This window comes from Phaenicophaeus curvirostris, chromosome 6, assembly GCF_032191515.1.
Source record: "Phaenicophaeus curvirostris isolate KB17595 chromosome 6, BPBGC_Pcur_1.0, whole genome shotgun sequence".
In the NCBI taxonomy this organism is placed as follows: domain Eukaryota; kingdom Metazoa; phylum Chordata; class Aves; order Cuculiformes; family Cuculidae; genus Phaenicophaeus; species Phaenicophaeus curvirostris.
Genome location: NC_091397.1, coordinates 32,166,722 through 32,191,168, shown reverse-complemented (window position 1 = coordinate 32,191,168; position 24,447 = coordinate 32,166,722). Strand labels below are relative to the sequence as shown.

The window sequence follows — 24,447 nt, the reverse complement described above, 5'->3', positions numbered from 1 at the left end:
CAAGTCTGTGGAGAGGAATTAGTGCTCTCACAGAAGTATGGATATTCCACAGAAACTGCTTGATAGTCAAAGATGGTTTAGCTTTCCAAAGCCTAAATACACAGAGTTTTCTTATTTGCACTATTTGTGGTTCTAGATCAAATACTTTTCTGTCAGAAGCATTGACTTCTACCTGAGGATGCTTTATTGCTAATATTGATCTGGTAATTGCTACAGAACTATGCTGAAATGGTTACTCTTACTTTTGCTGTACAGTGAGAATCTAATGAACAAAGAGCTGAGCCAACTGGATGCTAACTAAAAGCTGAGCTGAGGCTATTCAGGTGACTGACATCTCTGCTAGACAGAGTAGGTAAAAATGGAGTAAACTCACAAGTACTTCTGGTCAAGAGCTATTAGCAAATTAATAACTCAGGAACTTGCTTTGTGCACTGGCATGTATTCACAGCTTTCTTGTCTGTCTCATTGCATAAATTAGACTACTTAGAAATGACAGATCTAAGGGAATTAAAGAAAAACTCAACAATCTACTAACCTGCGTGATTAAAGTGAATGTTCAGAGGGTTCTTGCATTTATTTCAGAAATCTTTACCAAGTCCACTGTATACTGGTCCATTTGCTTCTGTCTGATACTGTTGCCATCATGGTCACAGTTTTCTACTACAACTGTCAGATTGATATTAAAACAATGTTACTTAATGCTCAGCTTTATTGCAAATCTACAGTTTAAAATGCCTTTCAGGGCTTTGTGGCATCTGCAGTGGAAGAGAAGTGCTGCAGATGCCAGAGAGTGGCAACCACATTTTTTCATTAAATCAGAAGTAGAAGAATCAAATTAAAGAAACTGCTGTTTCAGCCTTCTTGCTAGGCAGAAATTACTAATCAATCTTATGGGTTTTAGTAGTACACTAAGTGCCAAGCCTAGACAATTTTTCAGGATTAGGTCTAAATATTTTCAAATCCAATAATATTTCTTTAAAGTGTGGCTAGATTAATATCTGTTGGAGTTACTTTCTTTCCTTCCATGTCCTTTTGTTTCCAGTCCATACTGGCCTGGTGTTATGAACAAGTTTATAGATAAAACCCATGTTTAAATAAAAGTACAACTTAATAGAGTTTGATGATAAAGTCACACTATAACTTACAGCATGGAGGAAGTATATGTGGGAAAATTGTGTTATATGGGTTTATAGCTAAAGAATTACAAATGCTCACCCATTTCCCTATGTCACTTAGCCATGTTTTCAAAGTTTCATAGTGCCTATCCCGAAGTCACTTACATTCCTATCTACCAGCATGAGTTCACTCTGGAGTTCAAATCCAAGGTTTCACGAAGCATTTTCTCAGGCATCAGATTCTTCTGTCTGGATCTGCAACATTAGTTCATGTCAATGTTGTAATCCAAGGGTTTGTAAAGCAGACTCTCAGACAAAGGAATTTAAAAACTAAATAATTTAATAGAGGGATATAGCTACATGGTCAACTCCAGGGAGAGAGTCTAACTCAGCAGAGAGAGGCCAACATGATCATGGAAATCTCTCCTCTTCACATAGAATCACAGAATCATAGAATAACCAGGTTGGAAGAGACACACCGGATCATTGAGTCCAACCATTCCTATCTAACACTAAACCATGCCCCTCAGCACCTCGTGCTTAAACACCTTCAGGGAAGGTGACTCAACCACCTCCCTGGGTAGCCTGTTCCAGTGCCCAATGACCCTTTCTGTGAAAAATTTTTCCTAATGTCCAGTCTAAATCTCCCCTGGTGGAGCTTGAGGCCATTCCCTCTTGTCCTGTCCCCTGGCACTTGGGAGAAGAGGCCAGCACCCTCCTCTCTACAACCTCCTTTCACATAGTTGTAGAGAGCAATGAGGTGTCCGCTCAGCCTCCTCTTCTCCAGGCTAAACAACCCAAGCTCTCTCAGCCGTTCCTCATAAGGCCTGTTCTCCAGCCCCTTCACCAGCTTCGTTGCTCTTCTCTGGACTCGCTCCAGAGCCTCAACATCCTTCTTGTGGTGAGGGGACCAGACCTGAACACAGTATTCAAGGAGTGGTCTCACCAGTGCCTAGTACAGAGGGAGAATAACCTCCCTGGACCCGCTGGTCATGCCGTTTCTGATCCAAGCCAAGATGCCATTGGGCTTCTTGGCCACCTGGGCACACTGCTGGCTCATGTTCAGGCGGCTGTCAACCAACACCCCCAGGTCCCTCTCCTCCAGGCAAGCATTGCCTTACAGGAAGCTTTGGTCCAGTTTTGGTTCTGGAGTTTTCTCATTCCTCATTGTATTCCTTCACTGTCTTTTATACAGGTCATTATCTTGTCTTAGTACAGATGGCATTGAATATCTGTATCCTTGAAACCTCTGTATTTTCCTGGTTTTCACTGTTTGTAGAGGTCTTGTTTTGGCTAAAGAAGTTGTATGCCTGGGGGGAGTTCTTAACTGGAAATTCCCAGGTTGTGGCTTCGTTCTTCAGAGTAAGTCTTGCTGCTTGTGCTAAGAAAGCTAAACAAACAGTGTACTAAATCACTCAATGTTATAAATGTGAATGATTTATTCTGTTTGAAGTGTTACTTGTTGAGGCTAAGTAATATTCTCATTTCCAGTGTTCAGTTGTAAATAACCAAAAAGGCACTATCAAAATGAAGTTACATTCTCGAAAATGGGACAGAGCACTTAATGAAAATATGTATTTTTTAATTCCTCATTCCATTCTTTTCAGGAAGTTGCCTAACATTGTTTATTGATACAATAATTATAAAGGCTACTTCAGCACACTATATTTCTTTTCCTGTCTGTTCCAGGAAAGGAGTTAGCAGGATGTGAGAAAAGAGAGTGGAAGACATGGTTCTTGAGGGAATTAATGTGGGTCAATGAAAAGTATGTTGAGGATTCAAGCACTCAAAAGCTGATGGGAGAAAGAAATATGAAGGTGTTTCAGTGGTAACAGTTGACACCTGCATTAGTCTTCTTTCTGCCATGTCAGGAGAACAGAAACGAAAATTGACTTGACTTCTCAGTCAAGGTAGTTAAGGTAATAGTTTCTTAAGGTTCAACCTAAAATAGCGTTGAAGACAGCTTTTTGTCAAGATATCCTTTCCAATAGTTTATTTAAACTGTGGTATTTTTTCAGTGATTCTAGGAAGCCCTGCTTAGATTCATAGCTAAAGAATTGTGCTCTGTTGCCTTGTAAAAGAAAAAAATAAGGCAGTAGGTTTTTTTTCTTTTAAGTGCGTATGCTGCCATGATATACTAAAATGATCTGAAAGACACTTTAGTGGAGGCATATGCATTTGGTCTTTCCAGTTGTGTAATACCAGATTACACGAGGCCTCTCACCAGAAGGTATAATCAGATCTCCATTCTTCATTTATTGAACTGTAAAAGAAATTTCCAGCCATTGCCCATATTCTGTTCACTGTGCTGAAAACAACCATACTGTTAATTCTTTTATGTCCTTTGTTCTTGACTTTAGTGTTCCTTAATCTAAAGTGAACTGCAGTTGCCATCTGTTAGACTAGGCACTTAAATGATCCAAGTCCTCCTATGTCCGTGCTATGTCTCATTATTTGTTGTTCCTTTCAATATATGATAATTTTTTAGCTCTTATTTCTATTAAAATACCTCTGAGGTCATTTTCTACATTAGGGCCCAAATCTGATTTGAGCTTTCCCCTCTAGGCACTGTTTTTCAGCATAAAAATATTTTCTGTTGTTGTAGTCTTTGTTCTTTGAATGCATGAGTGATCTGTATTCTCTTTCTCAAGAATCTCTTGGCATTGGCTTTTTATATGCCATTGTGTTGAATGGTTCGAAATCATCTCTAGTAACCTGGAGACGTCATCCTCCACTCACCACTTCAGTAACGTCCCTTCAACTTTCTAACAAGTTGTACTGAAACAGCCATACAATTATCACTTCTCTGACAACGGTTGATTCCCTGAAAGCTTTATTTTACTTGCTTCTTTCCACTGTATCTTGTAAAGCATCTGATTTATCTATTTTATGTTGATTTACAGTGTTATAAACTGATGTCATTAAGTATCACAGTAAGTTCACAAAATAAGTAGAGTTTTCTTCTTGCTGAATTGTTATGAAAAAGTCTGCATAAATACAAAGGGAACTGTACAGTTTCATTGCCTCAGAACACAATGTCTGTAAGTAAAAAAAAGGAACCAATTAGTAGTTGGTAATTAAATTGGAAGGTTCATTATTAGCTTGATGAGCAAGCAATGGAAGGAAAAGTAGAAGGAGAAAGTGATTGCAGGAGGGGCTGAATTGTATTTTGGATTTATCCTGTTCCACAGCTAAAAAGATTAAAAAACTCACCAAGTTTGATTTCAGTAGAATTCTGTCCATAAGAGCACTCTTCATTTACTCTTTTTTTTTTTTTTTTCTTCGGGATATTGGATTTTCCTGATCTAAACACCATTTTCTACATTAGTAAGATGAAAGCAATAAAACTTATATCACCAGAGTAATTTTACTGCAAAATTGACATTTGCAAGTCTCAGACAAGATTGTCAAAACACTCATTAACTTCAATCAAATCTACATTTTTTATTTTTATAAACCAACTGAAGCTCCTTTGAAGTCCATAGCAGAATTAGTAACAAATTGCTATATATAGTTTTAAACTTGCATACACGCACACATAGAGAGAGATATTTAAGAAAATAAAAAAGGTGAGGGGAATGCAGGGAAAAGAAGCTCGTCTACTCTAATTTTTTTCCACATCAATTGTATACATCAGATTTTGTGTCTACAATATTGCTGAAAAAATATTTAGTTTAATCACATTTCTAATGACTGTTGTGGTACCATCCCACACAATTCAACAGAAATTGAAATACCAACTATGTTCAGAAAATAAAATTTGAGATCTCCTAATGTGAGATGATGACAATTGTAATTTTTATCCTCCCTGGAAGGCAGTCCACTTTTAAATGGGATGTCTTATATAGTTTCTTGAGTGATTTGTAGTATAGCACATCGTAAAACACGTTGCAGTAATCTAATTTGAAGTGACAAATGCACTGATGATGGCAAAAATCATGATACCTAGTAAAGAGCTATCTCTGGGCTGACATGTGTGAGGGAAATACATTCCCAACTGTTGATGCAATACAGTTGTCAAATAGCAGCTAGAAATCCAATAGGACCCACAGGCATCAATTCTTAAAACTAAATGCAGAGCACCCAGCAACAGATGGAGATGGATATCATTTTTATTGCATCTTGAAATTACTTCCCTCATCTTTCACATAGGTATTGCCTTTCACTTATGTTCACTAATCATTCAGCTAACTATCCCATCCTTCCATGTTATCTGAACGCCAAATATACACTGCTGGTTTAAAGAAGATTCACATGAGAGGTATCAGCAGTTTAGTACTGGCCATCAGCACCAGACCACGTATGCTCACTCATTTTCCTAAAGTTCCAAACAGGAATGACTTGGGGTAATACTATTGTCAATCAGCAATGTTTTTGGTGAAAGGAATTTAACAATTTTTGTTTTAGTGGCCAAGAGGACAACCATCTAGGAGAAATGCATTATCTTGAGGGTTAAAGTTTCTAACATGTCCTATGGAAGCAAGTGTGGTTGATTATGATAAAAATAATTATACCAAATGACATTTATCAGGACTGCCAGCAAAATTTTAAGTCATGAAAGCGTGTCCATCAAAAAAGCCACTGATTTGTTTCATCAGAGAGAGAAGGAGAGACAATGATAGTTTTTGAGGAATAAAACTGTTCTCTGATTTATTGAAAATACCTAATAAAATATTATCTTAAGAATATAAGCACATTAATGCCATACACACACTCACACCCTCTAATATTGATAACTATATCTATAAATTTAAGTAAAAGGGAAAAACCGTGTTCATATCTGTGGAATACATCATTATGTTTTCTGAAGTTTATTTAATAGTATTGCCACCATCACAAAATATGTTGAACATAAAGTGGGAAAAATCATTTTTTATTATTTGATTCAACCACTTGAGTAGCTGATGATCAATTTCTCTCTCTATTAGTGAACCCTTACTAATCATTATTGGTGAGTTATTTTATTAGTCAACAATTTCACTTTTTATCAGTGAAAAACAGCTAGTGAGTGGGCAGGAATGTAAATAGGAGATTTAGTCTATACTTTATAGTAAAGTACTTCCTCTCCCATATTTATTATTATAGAAATATTAAGTTGATGAATTCAAGAACTACTTTTTTCTTTTTTTAAAAAACAAGAGAAATGATCACCTGTTTCTTCAAAGGGAAATTAAAGTGCCATAATTTACATTGCTGAAAACACTATTCATCATCAGAACTCACAGGAAATGGTGACTATCCCATGCAATATCAAAAAAGCACTTTTTTTCTCTCCTTTACTTTAAATTTCTCTTACACAATTTTCTGTAATATTGTTGCATTTTTGTAATATAAAGCATATTCAGATTTCCTTTAAACAGTAGCTTTTAACTTCCTGTTAATATGTCTGTTATAAAGAAATATTATGGGAACACTATAATTATCCTTAAATTATAATAACTACTCACAACATGAATTGATCTTAACACAGTTTTGATTTGAATAACAAAGGTCATAAGCACATAACATATTTTATAGACATTGCTAGTTAACATATAATTGTTAAATGATGTCTCCTCTTTATAGGTGTGTTTGGCTGTACTGAAGTGAAATACACAGCTGGGACTGACAAATTATCTCTAAACACTTGCGGTTAGAAATAGCCATATGTTATACTTTCTCAAAATAATTGCCAGTGTTTTAGGGGAATACTCATACCAATATTCTGCTGACTGTAATTGCCAGGAATATATATCAAATTACAGCTAACTAGGACAAATTTTTCACTTCTGTGTACCTTTAATGAGGTTTCTGTGAACTATTGATAGAAACTGTGGGGTAGATTTTCATGCGGATTTTTATATATGAACTATGGCTACCAGATTCTGTTCTCAGCTGCATGGGAATAATTCTATAAATGGTGATGATACAGGTGTTTGAAATAGTATGAATTATCTGAGTTACCTTTTCTATAAAGGAAGTTGCCTGCAAGCAGGTTACTGATTCAATTTTTCTGAAGAACAGTGTCAATAACAAACAGCTTCTGAGGAACTGGAACCATAAATGAAGAAGTTTGCATTATTTGCAAACTATCAAAGTCTAGTTTCCTTGGGAAATATTAGCATATTAACAAGTACTTAAGACTGAGAGGGAAAAAGCAGTTTTTAATCAGCACCCAGTAAATAAGGCTGAGATTCCTGCCTGGCAACTTTCACCTTTAAGCCTTTCCAGACATATTAAGGCCAGCCCCCATAGGGTAATTGTACAAGATGCAGGATTATGCTTTTGGTGGGAAGTGGAGATGGATTTTTGGCTGAGTCCATGTTGCTCTGTCAATGTGTTTTTCCAGTGAACATATAAACTATCTCAATCATTTCTTGAAAACGAAGCTACCATAAACTTCCATCCCAGGTTTTCAACAAAACTGTATTGTATTCTCTATATAACTCAATAGGTAAAAATTGTAAGTATTTCCTTGGTGCTTAGGAGTGAGATTAAAATAATACAAAACCAAAAACTCCACTTCTTCCTTTCCCACGCTTTTTTTTTTTTCAATTATATTTTTCTTAGTGCAAGAGTAGTATTTTGTTTGTTATAGAGCTTTGGACTAAGGGTATGAACACGAAAATAATAACCATGCCACATCACCTGCTGAATTTCATCTCATTTGTCTAGTGATGCATACTCCCTGTGGAGGATCCATCTGCTTTGCTTACTTTATCTCTGAACATTTGTTTAGAAAGACTTGCACCATATCGGTTACAAACACATGGGTCCACATTACTCCATTTAATCTAAAATAGCCTGACACTATACAGTAAAAATTAAAACTGGAAAATAAGGTGGAGTACAGAGTCTTGGAGATAAGAATAATCATAACATAGATAGAATACTTTACTCTGGGTCACACCCAAAACTCGTCACTGTATGTAAGCACATTTCTATGAACTTGGTTAAAAAGTACCGAAGCCCTTTAGAATATGTCTCCATCTATCAAAGTATTTTCTTGTAGTTAAAATATTGAAGAATGGTATTGGCCCACGAATTTTGGAATGACTCAGAGGTTTGTGTTAACAAGTATGAGATTTACATAGATGAATTGAAAGCGTAGTGCTATGTACTACATTTTATGGGTTTTATTGCTGTAAGGCACATCTGTCAGATAAATTAGTATTCTCTGAAACTGCCTGGAGAATCTGGTTTTATGATAAATACAGTCAAGTTAGCTGCATGGCATGTTTTCATCTGTGCATCTCTGAAAGGACAACTGTGGTCAGTGATGTTCTACAGGAACTGCAGAACTGTCTGGGGCAAAGCTCATCCAGGAAACAAGGCTTTTGTGCAAGCCAGCTCAAGGTACAAGAAGAGATTCTTACAGGTTTTTTTTTCCAAGTTCCACATTTCCTGTTCCAAGTCCAAGACATGTTTCTATGACTTTACTCTCAGTACTAGAAGTGCATAAAACAGCAGAAGGAAAATTTAAAAGAAAAACAGAAAGGAACTTTAAATGTGAAAGGTCTATACACGATAAATATTAGTGACAAAACCTTGTGTACTTGTGGGAAGCTATGTGGTAATACGCGAATGAATAACCTATAGAAAACAGAGAACTTCGTGAGGTTTATTTACTGTCAGTCTTTTGTAGCAAACCAGAGGAGTATTGACATATTTCAGTCCTTGGCTATTTGAAATGGACACTGTGAGCAGTATGTATCAGTGTTTGTTTACACTGGTAGCTAGTCGATTTTAATTTAAAAGTTCTTCACATCTAAGTGACAGAATATTCTTGCAGGAGTATAGCATCATTAATACTGATAGAGTCTTCATTGTTTTCATTCTGAAACCCTATGTCTTTCTCCACTAATTTTTTTTCATATTGGTTACATGGAACATCCCTCTAAGAGAAAGTAATGGTTGGTCTATAACAGAAATATTCTGTGCCTTTTCAGTATTTCTTTTCTAAACTACCTTCCAACTTCCATAAATCTTTCAACAAGAGGAGTGTGGAGTGTGTTGTTTCATTATTATAATATCTCACCTTCAATCTCTGGTAACTACTGACAAGTAGCACACAGAAACATATAGTGACCTGCTCTTCAGTATTTAAAGCAGTATAATGCATGCAGAGTCTGTTATAGGCTGCATATTACACATTTTTTTCATGTACACTAGGCTGTGGGAAGCGTTGAGATTCAGCCAATGTCACTATATTTCTTATCACCAAAATGAAGTTGTCCTTCCTCCCGCCTTTTGTCTTTTTACAACTAAACATAAGCTTTTATATTTCCATATTCTCCTACTTCTGTTATTTCTTACATTGATTTTTACACCATAACCACAGTCAATGAGTTCAAATTGTGCTGCTGTTGTAAAATATTCGTCTCAATAAGCAGAAAGTTTGTTTTATCCTAGTAACTCAACTTGGGTAAAAATGTGGAAACCTTGGTAAACTGCAGGATTTTTAGTATTAATGTAATCACATAAGAATCTGGTGTATCCCTGTTGTTACAGTACTGCAAAGCTGTGTTGCTCTCCAGCCCACAGCAGCTTACAATACATAGTGAACTTTCCTCACATACAAACCTTGAATCTTTAGGGAATCAGCCTTGTGTCCTTCCAATATCTGCTCAAAGCTAATCCTTTTTAGTTCCATATGTCCCTATTAGCATCAGTTGTTCAGAAAGTCTCCTCACACAGTATATCAGTTATCTAAACTAGAAAAGTAGGCAGAATTTCTTCCTTTCATAGATCCATGGTTGTTGGAACTACGCTCTCATGTTAACTTGTCATGTGTAGTGACCTTCTTTCCCATTACTGCCTCAAAAAATACCTTGCAGAACATCTTTATCTTCTGTTAAAGGCCTAGTTTTATTTTAATTCAGTTCCATTTGCTGTCTTTAACCAACTATTGTCTTGTCTTTTTCCCTTCTCTTTCAGAGGATAAGGTATGGACAACTGTGTACCATGATCTGCAAATGCAGACTTCTGTGGGAGGCAACAGCCTGGAGAAGTTATCTCTACTGCAACTCAACTACAGTGCAACGATGGACCAGATTTCTGCCATTACAAGTAGCGCTGAATACTGTGAGCAGTTCATCTCCTATTCTTGCAAAATGTCCCGGTTGCTGAACACACCAGGTAAGCCGAGAATGAGATATCAGTTTAACACAGTGTTAAAGAACTTCATCTGAACAATTCAACAGGTATGGCTGTTAGACTAGTCCATTCAGTGAACATACTTCTTTGTTCTCCTTCATTAAAATTCACAGAGGTAAATGTAGAAGAAATTAATTTTATGAATTTTTTCCTGTTTGCTTACTACCAAAATGAATTTTGTTCTACCACAAATCTGTGTGTTCTTTTCTCAGATGTGTTGTTCCTTAACATAGGAGACAATTAGTAGACAGGGTAGCTTTGAAGGTGTAATCAATAGAGGCATTGAAACATTGCTTTGAACTTTATCCTGTTTTTCTGGTTTTAGGTTTTCATATGCAAGTCAGCAAGGGCACTGACTGAATAAGGATAGGCATTTTCCCACTGTTACCTCTGAAACAGTTTCTTAAACACAGAGTTTTGTGGGCAATCACATGTTTACACATTGTGGAGATTGGCATGGTCAGTAATGCCAAAGTGTAAGAAATACGATATGCTCTTACCTCCAAGTAGATTCATTATATGTTTCTCATTTTGCTGCATAGCTTTACTGGGGAAGAGCAGTCCTTATTTTGGTATGTTTTCTTATGGTGGTATAGATAAGGATTCATTTGGCATGTATGTGCATCTTATCCCTATTTCCATAAGCATTCCGTTAGTTAATAGATACCGTAATGCTTTTCACTCCTCTCCCTCCTCCCTACTGTTTTTCCACTCATTCTAATGCATCTGTTGCCATTATTTTCCATAATTTAGCATAGCACAGAGACTCTGCAAAGTGGAAAATTATTTATTTTTTCTTGGGTCTTAATATATAGGATTCTGAATAATTTTCATAACTATTGTGAATGGATTCGGCTGATGGATACAAGCTCCCTGCTTGCCTGTACTCCAGGAAAGTAATATATAGATGTATCTTTGGGTAGGTACTTAGAAAGCAAATTTGCTTGGGGGTGTGAGCTGGAGATAATGTGCATAGAAAGCTAATAGTTTATACAGAGTACAGTATTACATTCTTCTCCTTTATAAGTGTAAGAGTTGTTATTTCAGGACTAAATTGTACTTGTTATTACACTTTCATATTACAATAAAAGAAACATATACTGTAATTGCAGACATTTACCCTGGCTTATAGATTTAAAATGACAATAAAGCAGCACATGAAATAATAACTTACCAGAAATTTCTTTAAGGAATAATCAATTCCAGTCATTTGCATTTTTAAACTTCTCAGAAATGTTTGGCTCTATTTTGTAGGTACCTCTTTCTTCAAGTTTTCACTTTTGATATGGAAAGATAAATTCTCTTAGAAAGTCTTCATTAGCCATTTTTTTGGCCTGGAAAGTGAGCTTCCAGATATATTATATTAGGTGGCTTTGTTTAGGTGTTCTGTTTGTTTCCTTTTTCCTTTAAGTGAAAGATAGAAACAAAGAAGGAAGACTTTTTAACATAGACAGTAACATAGTATCACACTGCAGTGTTTGTATTGTAATGGTCTGTATGCATAGCCCAGTAGTGATTTGTGTGGTAATGGGGAAGAGGCTGATAGATTAGGATCGCCTTATCCAAGTACTCACATGGCTTCTTCAACACAGAGCTTTCTGTAGAAATCATTGTAGTATGGTGCCCACACAAAGAAATTTAAAAAAAAAAAAAATCATCATTTTTATATTCCTCAGGAAGTGGTATCCTGGCTATATTGAAGCCAGTAGTAAAACCTCTACAGACTTCATGGGATCAGGATAGCATTTGTAGTCTTGACCACAGGTAATTTTCTAGGTCAGAACTTTTCCTTTTCACTGTCAAATGTTTAAATAAACATTTTGAATAGATTAGTCCTTTTAACTGAAATTACATCAATGAAAACTCAGAAAACTGAAAAGACAGTGTAGCAACTCAACTTTTTGATATTTTTGTCTCTTGGGGATCACATCAGTCTACAACATAATTCCTTCTCAGAGAGAAGTTGCTCAGTTAACATATTTAAACAAAGTAGGATCAAATCCATTTATTGATCTATTAATGACAAGTAATTAACAAGTCATCAGTGACCTATAGTACTTGCTACTTTTAGTTGCACATTTCCTGACAAAATATATACAATTTAAATAATATATGTTCTGCTACTAATAATAGCTTAAATGGTTTTGTTTCGCTTTTTTTAAATGCAGTGGAAGTTGCATCAAAATGCCGTAATTCAGGAAAGTCATCATTTTAATAAGCCAGCTTTGTTGTGGGGACTTTCTGGCTACAGATACAGTGGCCAAAGGATTCTAGTAGTCATGTACATGCTTTGAAAGCGATACAAGAAACGTAGCCTGTGCAAACTAAGAATTCTCACTATTGTTATGTGTTATAGACTTTGGTTCTTTATTTCTCTAGGTCTATTTGTTTTTTTTCTTAATGATGGGCTTTAATCCAAACAAATTAACACGTACATTGCAGAGAACAGATTACAATAATTGGCAGCGCTAGGGGTGGGGAGTGACTTCACAGGTCATGATGCCATTGCCTTTCCACTTAGTTTGAGGGAAGCGAGTAATAAGATGTTCCATGTAATTTAAATATAAGTAACTTCTGAAAACATTCTCAAAAACAGCAGTCTCATAGGACTATAGCATAATTCAGGTTGGAAGGGGCTGCAGAAAGTAGTTTGATCCAATTTGCTGCTCAGAGATCAGTTAACAGTCCTTACTTAATAGTAAGTAAAGACAATCTGTAAATACAGTTTTCCTTTCTGACTGCTTTGGGATTCAGCTTGTTGTTTGTTTAGAACTTGCAGCCTTATACATTTTAAATGGTGCTCAGATCTAGGGGTCTATTTCAAAGCCTTAAAAAAAAATCATCAGAAAACCAAGATTAGTCAAGATAGCTTGGTAACTTTCTTAAGAAAGTGCAAAATCAGACACCTTTGCTGAAAATATACCATGTTATGGCAATCAACAATAAATCTATAGATACACTGTAAATTTCTGAGGAAGCCATTTTCAAGCAGGGAGCCTGTGGTGGATGCAGTTGTCTCACAGTCTTTGCATCAATTATCTACATACAGAGGTGATCTGTGTTCAGTTCCTAACTCTAATACAGATTTCCTTTATGATTTTAACAATTTATTTGAGGGGTTTTTTCCTGGTTTGGTGAACTGGAGGCTGACATTTCTTATTGTCTATATTGTCTATTTAGATACTTGTTTTTTAGAACAGAAATTCCTTTTTTGAATATGTAGTTACTAGCATGATAGAGACTTGATATTGACAGTCCAAGAATCTAGTGCTATTAATGTATGAACAAAATTATAAGCCAAGAACCTATGATTGCAACTTTATAACAGTGCACATATACATTTAAAAAAAGAAAAAACCCAAAAAAACCCAAAACACACCAGACTTTTTATTTTGATTTGCTCTTTTACATTTACATTTCTCTTATACCCTTTTCTTCTCGTTTCCTTGGAAACTTCCATGTTGAGAAGATAATAATAAGTTTAGTACTGAGGACATGCAGAAAGCTAGCTGTTTTCTGAGTTCTCAATGCCCGTACAGTTTCCAGTGGTTATTGGAGGTAACAGGATATTGCTGTCATTGGCAAACAGGAACTTGGAGATAGAAAAGAGCTCATTTGTTCTAACTGGTTAACAAGAAGGAACAAGCAGCAAAGCAGGATATACATTAACTTTGCTTTTATAGGAAGAAGCTTCCCTTCTTTGCTGTAAGAAGCTAAGTGGTTTACCAGACAGGAGAGGTAATGTACTGATAGAACGGAGAATGCTAGTTAATAAAAGTATGTATTTTCATCCACTGTTATCATTAGACTTCCTAATAACACCTCCTTGTGAATTCCTTGATATGAAATTCTCCATGGGTCACTGACCTCAGCCTCTGAAATGGGGAGGGAACAGCATGCTGGTTCTGCCATTCTTCCTTTCACTCTGGAAATAAGAGCCTGAAGGGAGAAGGGCTGTTAGGTTCACAGTATCTGTGAGTCTGTCATTTCCCTAAGCTGTAGGAGCTGTAATAAATAACCAGTGTGGGAGCTAAAAGCGTATACAGAGAACAGAACAAGATCTGTTGGTGTTGTGTTCCAATTTTTATTCCTATTCACTATGCCTGCAGGCAGCATATGAAAAGCATAAAACAGTTACTGCAGTACATGAATTACTCTTTCATGCCTGTTGTCTTTGAAGGAAATGAGACAGTAGCTTCATGAATTCAGGAATTTAACAGGTGAAAGAGAAAATTTGTTGTTTAGATGTTAAAATAAAGCAATTGTAATATCAGTAGTAAATAAGATTTATTTGTAAACTGAGATAAAACCAAAATTTAAAATTGCTATATGATATTTTTCCTAAGTAGCCATCCAACTTAGAACTTTTGATACAAACTTTCACATTTCTAGATATTAACTGCTCTAGAGTGGTCATTGCAGACAATTCCTGCTTTAAAACATTTCTTCAAAAAGGATCTGAGGGACAAGTGGGATTTCTCTAGTCCTGAAGTGATGAATGGAACCTGCTCCAAAACTCGCTCAGGCTCCAGCATTCAGTTCTTAATGTTCTTTCAGAAATCATGCCTGTAAGTTTTCATGTATATTGTCCAACCTTAAGAAATGTGTTGATTATTCTTCTCTGTCACTGTTCTAGAAAAGCTGATTTCAACTTTTAGTGATTTTTCAAGTGCAAGGGTAGCAGAAATAATGTCCTTGTTCTGCTCTGACCTATATGCTTATGTCCTAGAAGTGGAAACCAACAGCTTTTTGAGACTTCTTTTTTCTTAATCGTTGTCCTGTTGCTATAGAACTCATATATAATTCATAGGTTAAATATTTGTCATTGAAAACATATGGGTCCTCCTTGGTATTGTTTTCACAGAAACAGTCAGAGATATTGCTTCTTCATGAACCCAGGTTATTCTGGGGACAAATCATCTTTCTTGATGAATAACTGAAACAGTTTAGTTTAACAATTTCTTAGACAAAATGTATCCAGATGGTATATCATTGTGTCTTGGCAAGAAATTATCTTTCACCCATGTGCTAAGTACACTTGCATTACTTTGAGTGTTTTTTCTTATTCAAATATGCAGTAAAAATACCCAAGGTTTCTTGAGATGAGTGTGTGGTCATGAACAACTGTATGAAGAAGCAGGCTAAATATATGCATTCAAGAGAAGGTGATGGTACTGTCCAGTGTACAAAACAAAAGGATCATAAGACGGAGCTCCATTCCCTACTGTATTAAGGACTTCTCTTGTGGTTTTTTTCTGCATTGCTCTATGTTGCCTTATAAGAAGTCAAGCGTTTAACTATTATTGAAATATTGCCTGCCCTACTTTCATGGATGAGATGATGCTGCTTCATTTCTTGAGGCTGTGACTTATACCAGTCACCTGAAGGTTATAGTTAGGCTTTTCTAAATTCTAACCTGAGCTTTTCCAGCTGACAACCTGGGCCATTGAGCTGTCTCTTATGTATTAGGTTTTATATTCGGAAATCCTTTCTTCTTCTCAGGAGCCTCTTTAAACATTCTTTAGTTAATATTTGACATTTGGAAGTACTGAAATTGATTTTTAAGAGCTGCTTTTTGTTCTTAGTAGTGTTATCAGATCCCACCCCCTATATCATACATGTTTTTCGTAGTAAGTCCATCAGATAAACCTCTGGAACACAGCAGAAAGCATTGAACTTGAAAACAGATATGATGTGGTTACTGACATATGTGTGACTATTTGAGTATGAATAGCCCAAAATACATCTTATTCCAGGAGTATCTTTGAGTATAGTTTTTTTTGCTGCACTTTCTATATATGTATGCTTGATGTTAGTTATCAAATCAGTCTATTAAAATGTCTAGATTAGACCACTGCATATTGTCTGAATGTGCATGAGGACAGAGTTTTACTAAAGGTTAAAGGGAGTATGTAAAAAGTACAATGTATTTAAAAATCAGGTTTGTATAACATTATTACCATTATAAACTGGGGGAGGGGAATGCATTGTCTCCTTGAACTTTTGTGCCTTTATGTCCTTGGCTCATACATACCTGTAGATTTCCTTGTGGAAAAAACATACACTTTGTGGAAATATACATGCATACTGGAATTTATATAGAAGGAAATGGCCTCCAGATAACAATCACTACTTTTTTTAGAAGGAAATAATTTAACAAGATCCTTTTTCAATGTGTCTTTTGAAATATTTTATTATGTGAACCTTGCTTAATGTGAGAAGATGAAAAAAACTTAATTACTGATTTTCTGTAAGGCAGACATATTTTACTGAAGAGGCATATGGACAGTAACTTCTGTTTTCAAGGAATTTGTGTTGCCAAAAAAAAATGATTCATGATCACTGCCTTAAATTCTTGGAATAAGGAGTGGGAAGGATATTTCACTTGATTAATAGAAATTTAAAAAAAATCAATAACTGTGGTTTCTGGAAAAATGGATCTATAATTTTTTTTTTTTTAAAAAAAAAGCATCTAGCATTGGAAATTAAACTTTGAATCCGGGTATTTGTTGGCCAGTGTGATGATTAAAATAGAGGTGCTGACAAGATGCAGAAGATTGAAATGCAGTCCAGCATTTCAGAAGCAGAAGCTAAAGATTTGGAATCGGTTACCTACTTAGCTGCTAAACTGCAACGAGTAGAAAGTAGCGGCTGGTTAGCACAAGCTGCTATCTCAGTTACCCTAGAAAAGAGCTATTATGCTACTTTCTATTGGAAATCTAAACCAATACTACTTTGCAGAAATTGCTAGAACATTTTGGTAATCAACATGAACTCCACAGCAACCATATGTTCCACAACTAATATCGGGGTTTCACCTGCAGCTTGTTAAGATCCCATGCATTGCCACAACAATACTGATGATGCTTTGTTTGAACTACAGATATGCAATTAGATACATGTAACTCACAGGATAGATCTTACTAATACATAAATTCAAGATACATTTAATATCTGTCAAGCTATTTTTAAAATGCCATGTCTACCAAAGCACTTACATAGATGAATAGTTACCACAAACCTGTTTTACCAAGTTTAAATTGTATCCACAACAATATTTGTATTTTGGAACATGCTATACTTTTAAACAGAATCTTTTCTTGCATCACCTTGAGCAGTAGTAATCTGTTTTCTACTGACATTAGTCCATATCAAAAGCTCTTTTGACTTTTTTTTCTTTCCTCTTTACTTATTCCTCTTTGAAGTTTTATTGTGTCTCTAGCTCTGATATTTGTAACACGTTCTGATTTCATATACACTTCTGTAAAATCTTAATAGTATTTACAGTGGTGTTACTTTTAAATGATATAGGAGTAACAGATCAAAGCTTCTTTTTTTTTTTAATCATCTGTCTCCTGTGGCATGGACCGTGTTTTCATCATCTTTTTGCAAAGCACTGTGTCAAGTAGCAAGAATGTCTGGAAGAGATACTGAACCAATTTCTTTTCTGGAAAATACGAAATTCCAAGCAGGCTGAAAAAATTGTCAGGCATGTAAGGTAAATCATCTGTGATGATATTCTGCATCACTATGCCATTTTTCAGCCACAGATCTAAAAATATCTCATGAAAATCTCTAAATATTAGGGAGCTGAAAGTCATGAGAGGGTTTTTTTATTTGGATTGGAGGCTTTGGCTTTGTTTGTTTAAAGATTTCTGTGCAAAGTGTGTTGGAATGTAACAGTCCCAAGGAATTGAGAGGGTTACTGGCCACAACTTCATGATCAATGCAGATCAGCATTTACTATGCTAAGCACAGAGCGGGCTTAATCTCAATGAACCAAAAAGTCTTGACTCTTGCTTTGAAAAGTACTGCACCTTGATCTGTGGCCTGATGGCCAGCTCTGTTGTTCGCAATCACGTTTAAGTACAAGAAATCGCTAACACCAGCATGACTATGGGAACACAGTACAAACCAAAGAAGGATAATGAATGATTACTGAAAGTCTGCCAGAGGTCAAATTAACTCTGATGAAACTAAGATTGTACCCACAAAACTTCTTAACATTCACTTGGCCCATTATTTAAATGAAGCCACTTGAGTGTATGCATATTCTTCAATGAGAAGTGCATACATAATGAATCTACATTTGCACATAACACCCCAACGTCAACATCTAGTTTTCTTCAGACTCATGGGCAGATTTCATATTGTGGAGTAACACCTGGGCAAAAGAAAGGTAACACAGTTACCAAATATGCCAAATCACTTGGCACCTTCTGTGACCTGGCAGTGTTATGTATTGTATATAGATACCAGTGAACACAGGAAAGAAAAATAATAAACAATTCTAATGTTTATAGTATTACTGTTGTCAAGATTAATTTTATTCAGAGAAATGCAATTACATGAAATAATGCTGAGAGAAAGAAAAAAAGATTTGACTGGTTTTTGAATGTCACACTAACTTGGCTAATCCTTTTCTTATAAGCATTTTCATTCAGAATTCACTATCTATATTTTAAGAGCAAACACACAAAAATATTTCAGTAAATTCAGTCTATTAAGGGATTCATTTTCTCTGTCTACCAAACTTTTTAATCCTTGCTCAGAGTTATGATTGATGCATGGTAACAGAAGAGCTCATCTTTTTTGTCAATGACTGAAAAATAACAATGCTTCCTTGCTGACAAGATCTTGAATAAAAATGTTGAGCATAATCAAAGCAACTTTTTTGAAAAAATTCTTTCCTACTTCAGGATATTCTTTGAGAGCTCTCGGTGCAAAACTAATGGTAGCAAATTGGACTGAAGTTCTATCTCCTGTATTAAGACTGATAGTTTATGTCATTTCACTGGAGCATAGCAGTGAACATCTTTTTAGCTGTTCTTTTATTCCTAATGCCTTTGCATTTAATAATTAAAAATAGTGGCATAGTCAAATTTCCATTTTTTATGTTCATATGTCTCCCCACTCTCCTATTCATTCATTTTAAGTTGTGCTTTGATTCATAAAATATCTTGTTATCAATCAAAATGAATAATTCTCAAACACTAGGCACATGGCACTAAGAATGATCTGTTTTGGAAGTAAAGGGAGTCACACTGATTATTCAGGTCAGGGCACGAACTTTGCATTGGTCCTCAGAGACTTGATATCCAAATACAGTCTAGACATGCCATGAGTAATCTGACCACCTTGTTCTCTGCAAATCTGGATGTCCTTCTGAAGTGATGGCCTGATTGACAGGCCATAGGTGACCCATGGATGATCCATATTGCATTGCTGTGAACTGTTTATTCTGTAACTTCTTGCATTGCTGTTATCAATGGAATTGTGCTGTGCTATTCTTAATGCATGGAGTGTGAGAAAATGCGTCAGTGAGCATTATCAGTAGAATTGGGCTGTGCCACCTGACTTGTAGCTACTCCAGCTTACACAGGACAAGAAAAAGACCATCAACACCCTGGATCACCAATCAGCATGAGCATGAGCATGAGCACTGCGTGAAAGGAGAATAATTATGCAGGAATGCTAGGACACAATAGTCCCTTAGTTTAAAGATAAAGAGAGATCCAACTGTCTCCTTATCTCCTCTCTTGAGGCCTTGGCCACCCTCCAGGAGGTGGAGGCAGTGAGCAGCTGAGGCCAGAAATTCTGCATTTTTTTGGAATTGTGTAAGTTGTTTATTCGATTATATAAAAGCTGGACCCTTTTCCCATGATCTTCGGAGATCCCACCTAGGTACTGCGTAGAACTCCCCAGTTGTCTGGGACAGGTTCTCCAAATATTCGCTGCAAAACGGTCTCCCTCACCCCTCCCCGACCATAGATCTGGATGATGATAGTAGGACAATTAGTGATGTATCTTTCTTAATTACGATACTTATTTTCTTAAAGACGCATTTTCTTTCTTAAAGACGCATTGTCTTTAAAGCTGTTACTGTTAACTTGTTAATCATAGAATCATAGAATCATAGAATAACCAGGTTGGAAGAGACCCACCGGATCATCGAGTCCAACCATTCATATCAAACCGTTACCGTCCCAAGAGTGGTATGGTGCGAGGTTGGCTGTAGGGAACCAACGCTGCGGGCTCAACGATGCTCTGGTCCAGCCCAGTCGCATCGAGAACCCACCCAGCAGAGCCCTTTGCAGCTCCAGCACTCAAATCCGAGGACTGGAGGCTCATCAATTGCTCCGGCAGGATAAAATAAAACCAAAACCCACCCGCCAAGCTAAATCCGGCGACTAATCATTTGTTAATCGCTACTAATAATCGCTACTAATCATTTGTTACCTTTCTTGTTTAAATAAGTTAAGTAAAATTTGATCTTGCATAGTATTTGAGAGTTTGGGCTTTTTATACTGATAGCACTCTGTGCTTAGTACCCTGTGGTATAACACCTCCTAAGGTAAATGGATGGACATGAGCATGCAGGGAGGTATAATAATTATGATAGATTCTCTAACAGGAATTAGAGAAGGGCAAGAGTGGCATAGCACTCCAGAATGTACTCTTCCTTTGTAGCCAGGGCTCCTGGGACTTGAATGCTCTAAAACTGCAACGGGGAGGGACATTGAGAGCCCTTAACTCCATTCAGCATTGCTAAAGAGCAGTGCAAGCCCTCTCTAAAGCCACAGAGGATGTCCTCGCATTGCGCAGCAGGAGTCAAAGAGAGAAGATGGCATGCATGATTCAGGTCATCCTCACTTTCATATGCAAGTGGCTTAGAATGGAAACAAAGGCATAATTCTTGTAGGAAGAATATATTTTACTTTGCAGAAGCTTTTAGCAAATCACTCACAATCCTACAAACTAAATAAGTAGCATGTTTGCAAGTCACAGAACATCTTGTGAGTGTATTCCTGATAAAATAAATTATCCAAGTTAATAATAACTTGCTGAGGTATGTATCGAAGGGCAAAACCTGTAATTAATGAGAAGCATTTATTGAATAAAGTTGAAGGGTAGTTACAGCAAGCAACCTTTTCTGTGCCTCTCTGGCTTTTAAATAATCCACTTAAAGGGATTATTTATTATTTTAAAAAGAATTTATGAAATGGTAATGGCTGGCATTAATGTAATTCCAGAAAAAGTAGGGCTTTGTTCTGTTGTGTATTTTCTTATAGAAGAATAATATGATAAAATTCTGAAAATATGTATCAAAATTGTTATTGCCAGTGATTGCCTAAGCCTGTGTGTTTCTGTGCGCAGGGCTGCAGTAACAGGCCAGAGTCTACGAGGAAGAGTTTTACAACAAATTCTTCAAGGGACCTTCCCCACATTCCTTCTATATCAATGAATAAATTGGTACTTCCTGTAGCTTTACTATGTTTTAATTAAAATGCAATACAGTTGCTCTATAACAAAAAAAACACCAACCTGGTATAAAATTTAAAACCAAATTACAATCCCTGGATTATCAACACTGCAAATTCTTGCATATTTTTGATGACTGAGTTTAACTGGGTTATAGATATTTGCACAAATAGGCCATTTTAGCATTTAAGGGAAGTGCTTTGAAATTTATGTAATGTTTTCTTCCCCTCATGCTTTCCTACTCTGTTGTACTATCATTAGGATTTTCAAACAGATCAGAATATTTCTTTTACATGTGTGTATGTGTGTGTATGTATATATGTATAAAATTTGATATAAATATTTTTTGGTTTTTTTGTTTAAATATTTCTAAGACTTATCACTTCCTCAAAACAAGCATTTCATGAGGTCAGGAGGATTCAAAATATTCACAATATACACTGTAAATTTTCAGCTGTAGTAGAGTATAGAAATAGTAACTTTGTAAAGTTAAAAAACACAAATGAAAATATATACTTCCTAGTTTATGCCTTCAATATTAAGGACAACAATTGATTTTAATTAATTTTTAGCTTTTCAATTTTTATGCCTTTTTTCCCTTCATTGTCTTTAAGTCCATTCTTTGGTGGTTTTGGTTACTTCTTTCTTCCTCTCTTGCTTGTTTTTTAACTGATTAATTTTTATTAATACACGTGGAAAGTTTGTTTCCACTGATCATTTTTTCAGGCTATGAAAATCTGTTTTGGGATACTATTTCTATTTGCACCAGATTTCTTCCAATTGTTTTCAGACTTCAGAAGCAGAAAGTAAAGGTTTTATGGGATATTGGGGATCAGAGTTTAGCAGGTGCAGATAAAGAAATGAACTATTGGCAGTGTTGTGGAAAGATTGTAGAGTTTTAAAGCTGCTTGGGAAGAGGTAACAGTGCAATTTTTAGGAGATGATGGAGAGTCCAAATCATTCTGTGTCTGTGGTAGCTGAAAGGCTTATGGCAGCCGACAAAAATATACTCAGTGGGGTCATTGTTGAACTTAATTGCTTTGTTTTCAAGTTGGAGTTGGATTAATTGAAACTAATGTGCTAGTATTAGTTGGGTTGGGGGGAATTAAGATAAGAGTGCATTGGAATAATTCTAGAAAGTATGGATGTGGTGCGGAATAATAAAAATGTGAATTATTTAAAATGGTTGAATAGCTTTATGCAGTCAGAAAAACTGGGCAGTACTTCAGAGTTCTAAGTTGAATAAAGTTACATCCAGATTCACTTCCTTGAAATCAGTAGAATAATGAAAAGTCAATTTGCCAGATAAGCTGTTTTCAGGTTTTGATTAATTTGAATGAGAATTGCATTTTGCAAATGCAGTGTAAGTTGCATTTTAAAAAAAGTAAGAAATAACTTTCAGTATCTGGACTTGTCCTGGACTGCAGGGAAATGAAAGAGTTGCTGTTGCTTTCATTCAGTAGAGTTTTGGAACTTTACAGTTTCATAGAAAACACCACAGGACTTCTAAGGTACAGTAACCCCACAGTTGCTTTCATGAAGATAGAACTTCATAATACCACATGGCACTTGCAGAAATATGTCATAGTCTAAAGTAGTTTTGAAATAGGACTAGCCCCTTAAACAGATATGAACTCTTGGGTTCTGCTTTGGGATGTGCTAAAAAAATCTCTCTGCTCTTGGAGGTCAGTCAGTAGACTTTTCACACTCCGATGTGATATTATCCAAGTAAAACAGTAAAAAAGCAAGCACAGTCAAAGAAGTGTGTTTCCTAGAGCTTCTCTAGAGAATTCAGCCAAGGTCAGCTGATCAATTTAAGTATTAACTCTAATTTAAATATATGTACCAACAGTCTGTGACTAAAAATTAAAAAAAAATGAGAGTTTGTAGTACAATTGAATTTATGAATTGAAAACTAGCATGTAAATGAAAATTTGTAAATATTGGAATGCTGAGTTCTTCATCTAGTTCAGATCCTGTGCAAAAGAGTAGTGCCTGAAAACTATTTTTACTCTCTGGCTGTTCAGGTATCAAGATAAAATGAACTGAATACTTCTGCTTACTTTCTATAGAGCACATGGTGAATGTGATGTAATCATCACCACTGCTGGCACCTTCTATGGCTGCCTTCACTAAGGTTATCTTCTGGCCAACCTGCTTGTCTCTTACAGCAGCAGCTGATATAGGGCTGTGTGAGCAATTTATTTTGGGTTGCTTGAATGTCAGAGAGGTGGGATGAGAAGTGAAAAAAAAATAGGACAAATGTTTAAAAATCTGGTTTTAGAAGGTCAGCTGCTTCAGGTCAAATTATGATATTTTTCATATTGTACAGCTAATCAATATAAATTAAAAAACTGAGTTATTGATTTGCTAGTGCAAAACAATAAGTTACAATTTTTATGGTTTTCCTCCTCATTTGTTTTCAGTCTAAACAGCGTGCTGAGTTTGACAATGAACGGTTTCTTCAGTTAAAACTCATATTTTGAGAAAGGGAAAAATGTTTTTAAAACCAACATTGATTGGGTCCAATTTGTGTTACATTTGCAGTCATCAGGCTCACGCTGAGTTAGCATATTTGCATTGTTGCTACTTGATTTGTATTTATTCATGAGTAAGATGGACAAAAACTGTCACAATTCACCCAGAAGCATTGCTGTCATTAGATAACATTATTCTTTTTACAGTAAGTAACAAAGTAGAGATCTTGTTTACTTGCCAACTAATTAACTGTCTCTTCATCAACTCTAATGGGAGCTTGATTAGCTTTTAGGGACCAGGGACTTAATTTTGCTCACAGTTTATTTTTCAAGTTTGGAGACAGAAGTGTCTTCATATCCCACTATATGTAATGACAGAGATGAGAGAAAACCTGTTGTTTCACTTGCTCTGATGTTTAGTGTGTTTATAAAAAACTGTTTATGAAAAGGAGATAACA

At 35.9% G+C, this 24,447-nt stretch overlaps 1 protein-coding gene across 1 annotated transcript in view; it reads left to right on the top strand.

Annotated features, from left to right (window-relative positions):
- CNTNAP2 (contactin associated protein 2) overlaps window positions 1-24,447 on the top strand; it is a 1,119,128-nt gene that overhangs the window by 766,563 nt on the left and 328,118 nt on the right. The window contains exon 13 of the mRNA XM_069859729.1: window positions 10,032-10,232. Coding sequence (XP_069715830.1) covers window positions 10,032-10,232 — 201 coding nt within the window. The remainder of the gene's footprint in view (window positions 1-10,031; window positions 10,233-24,447) is intronic.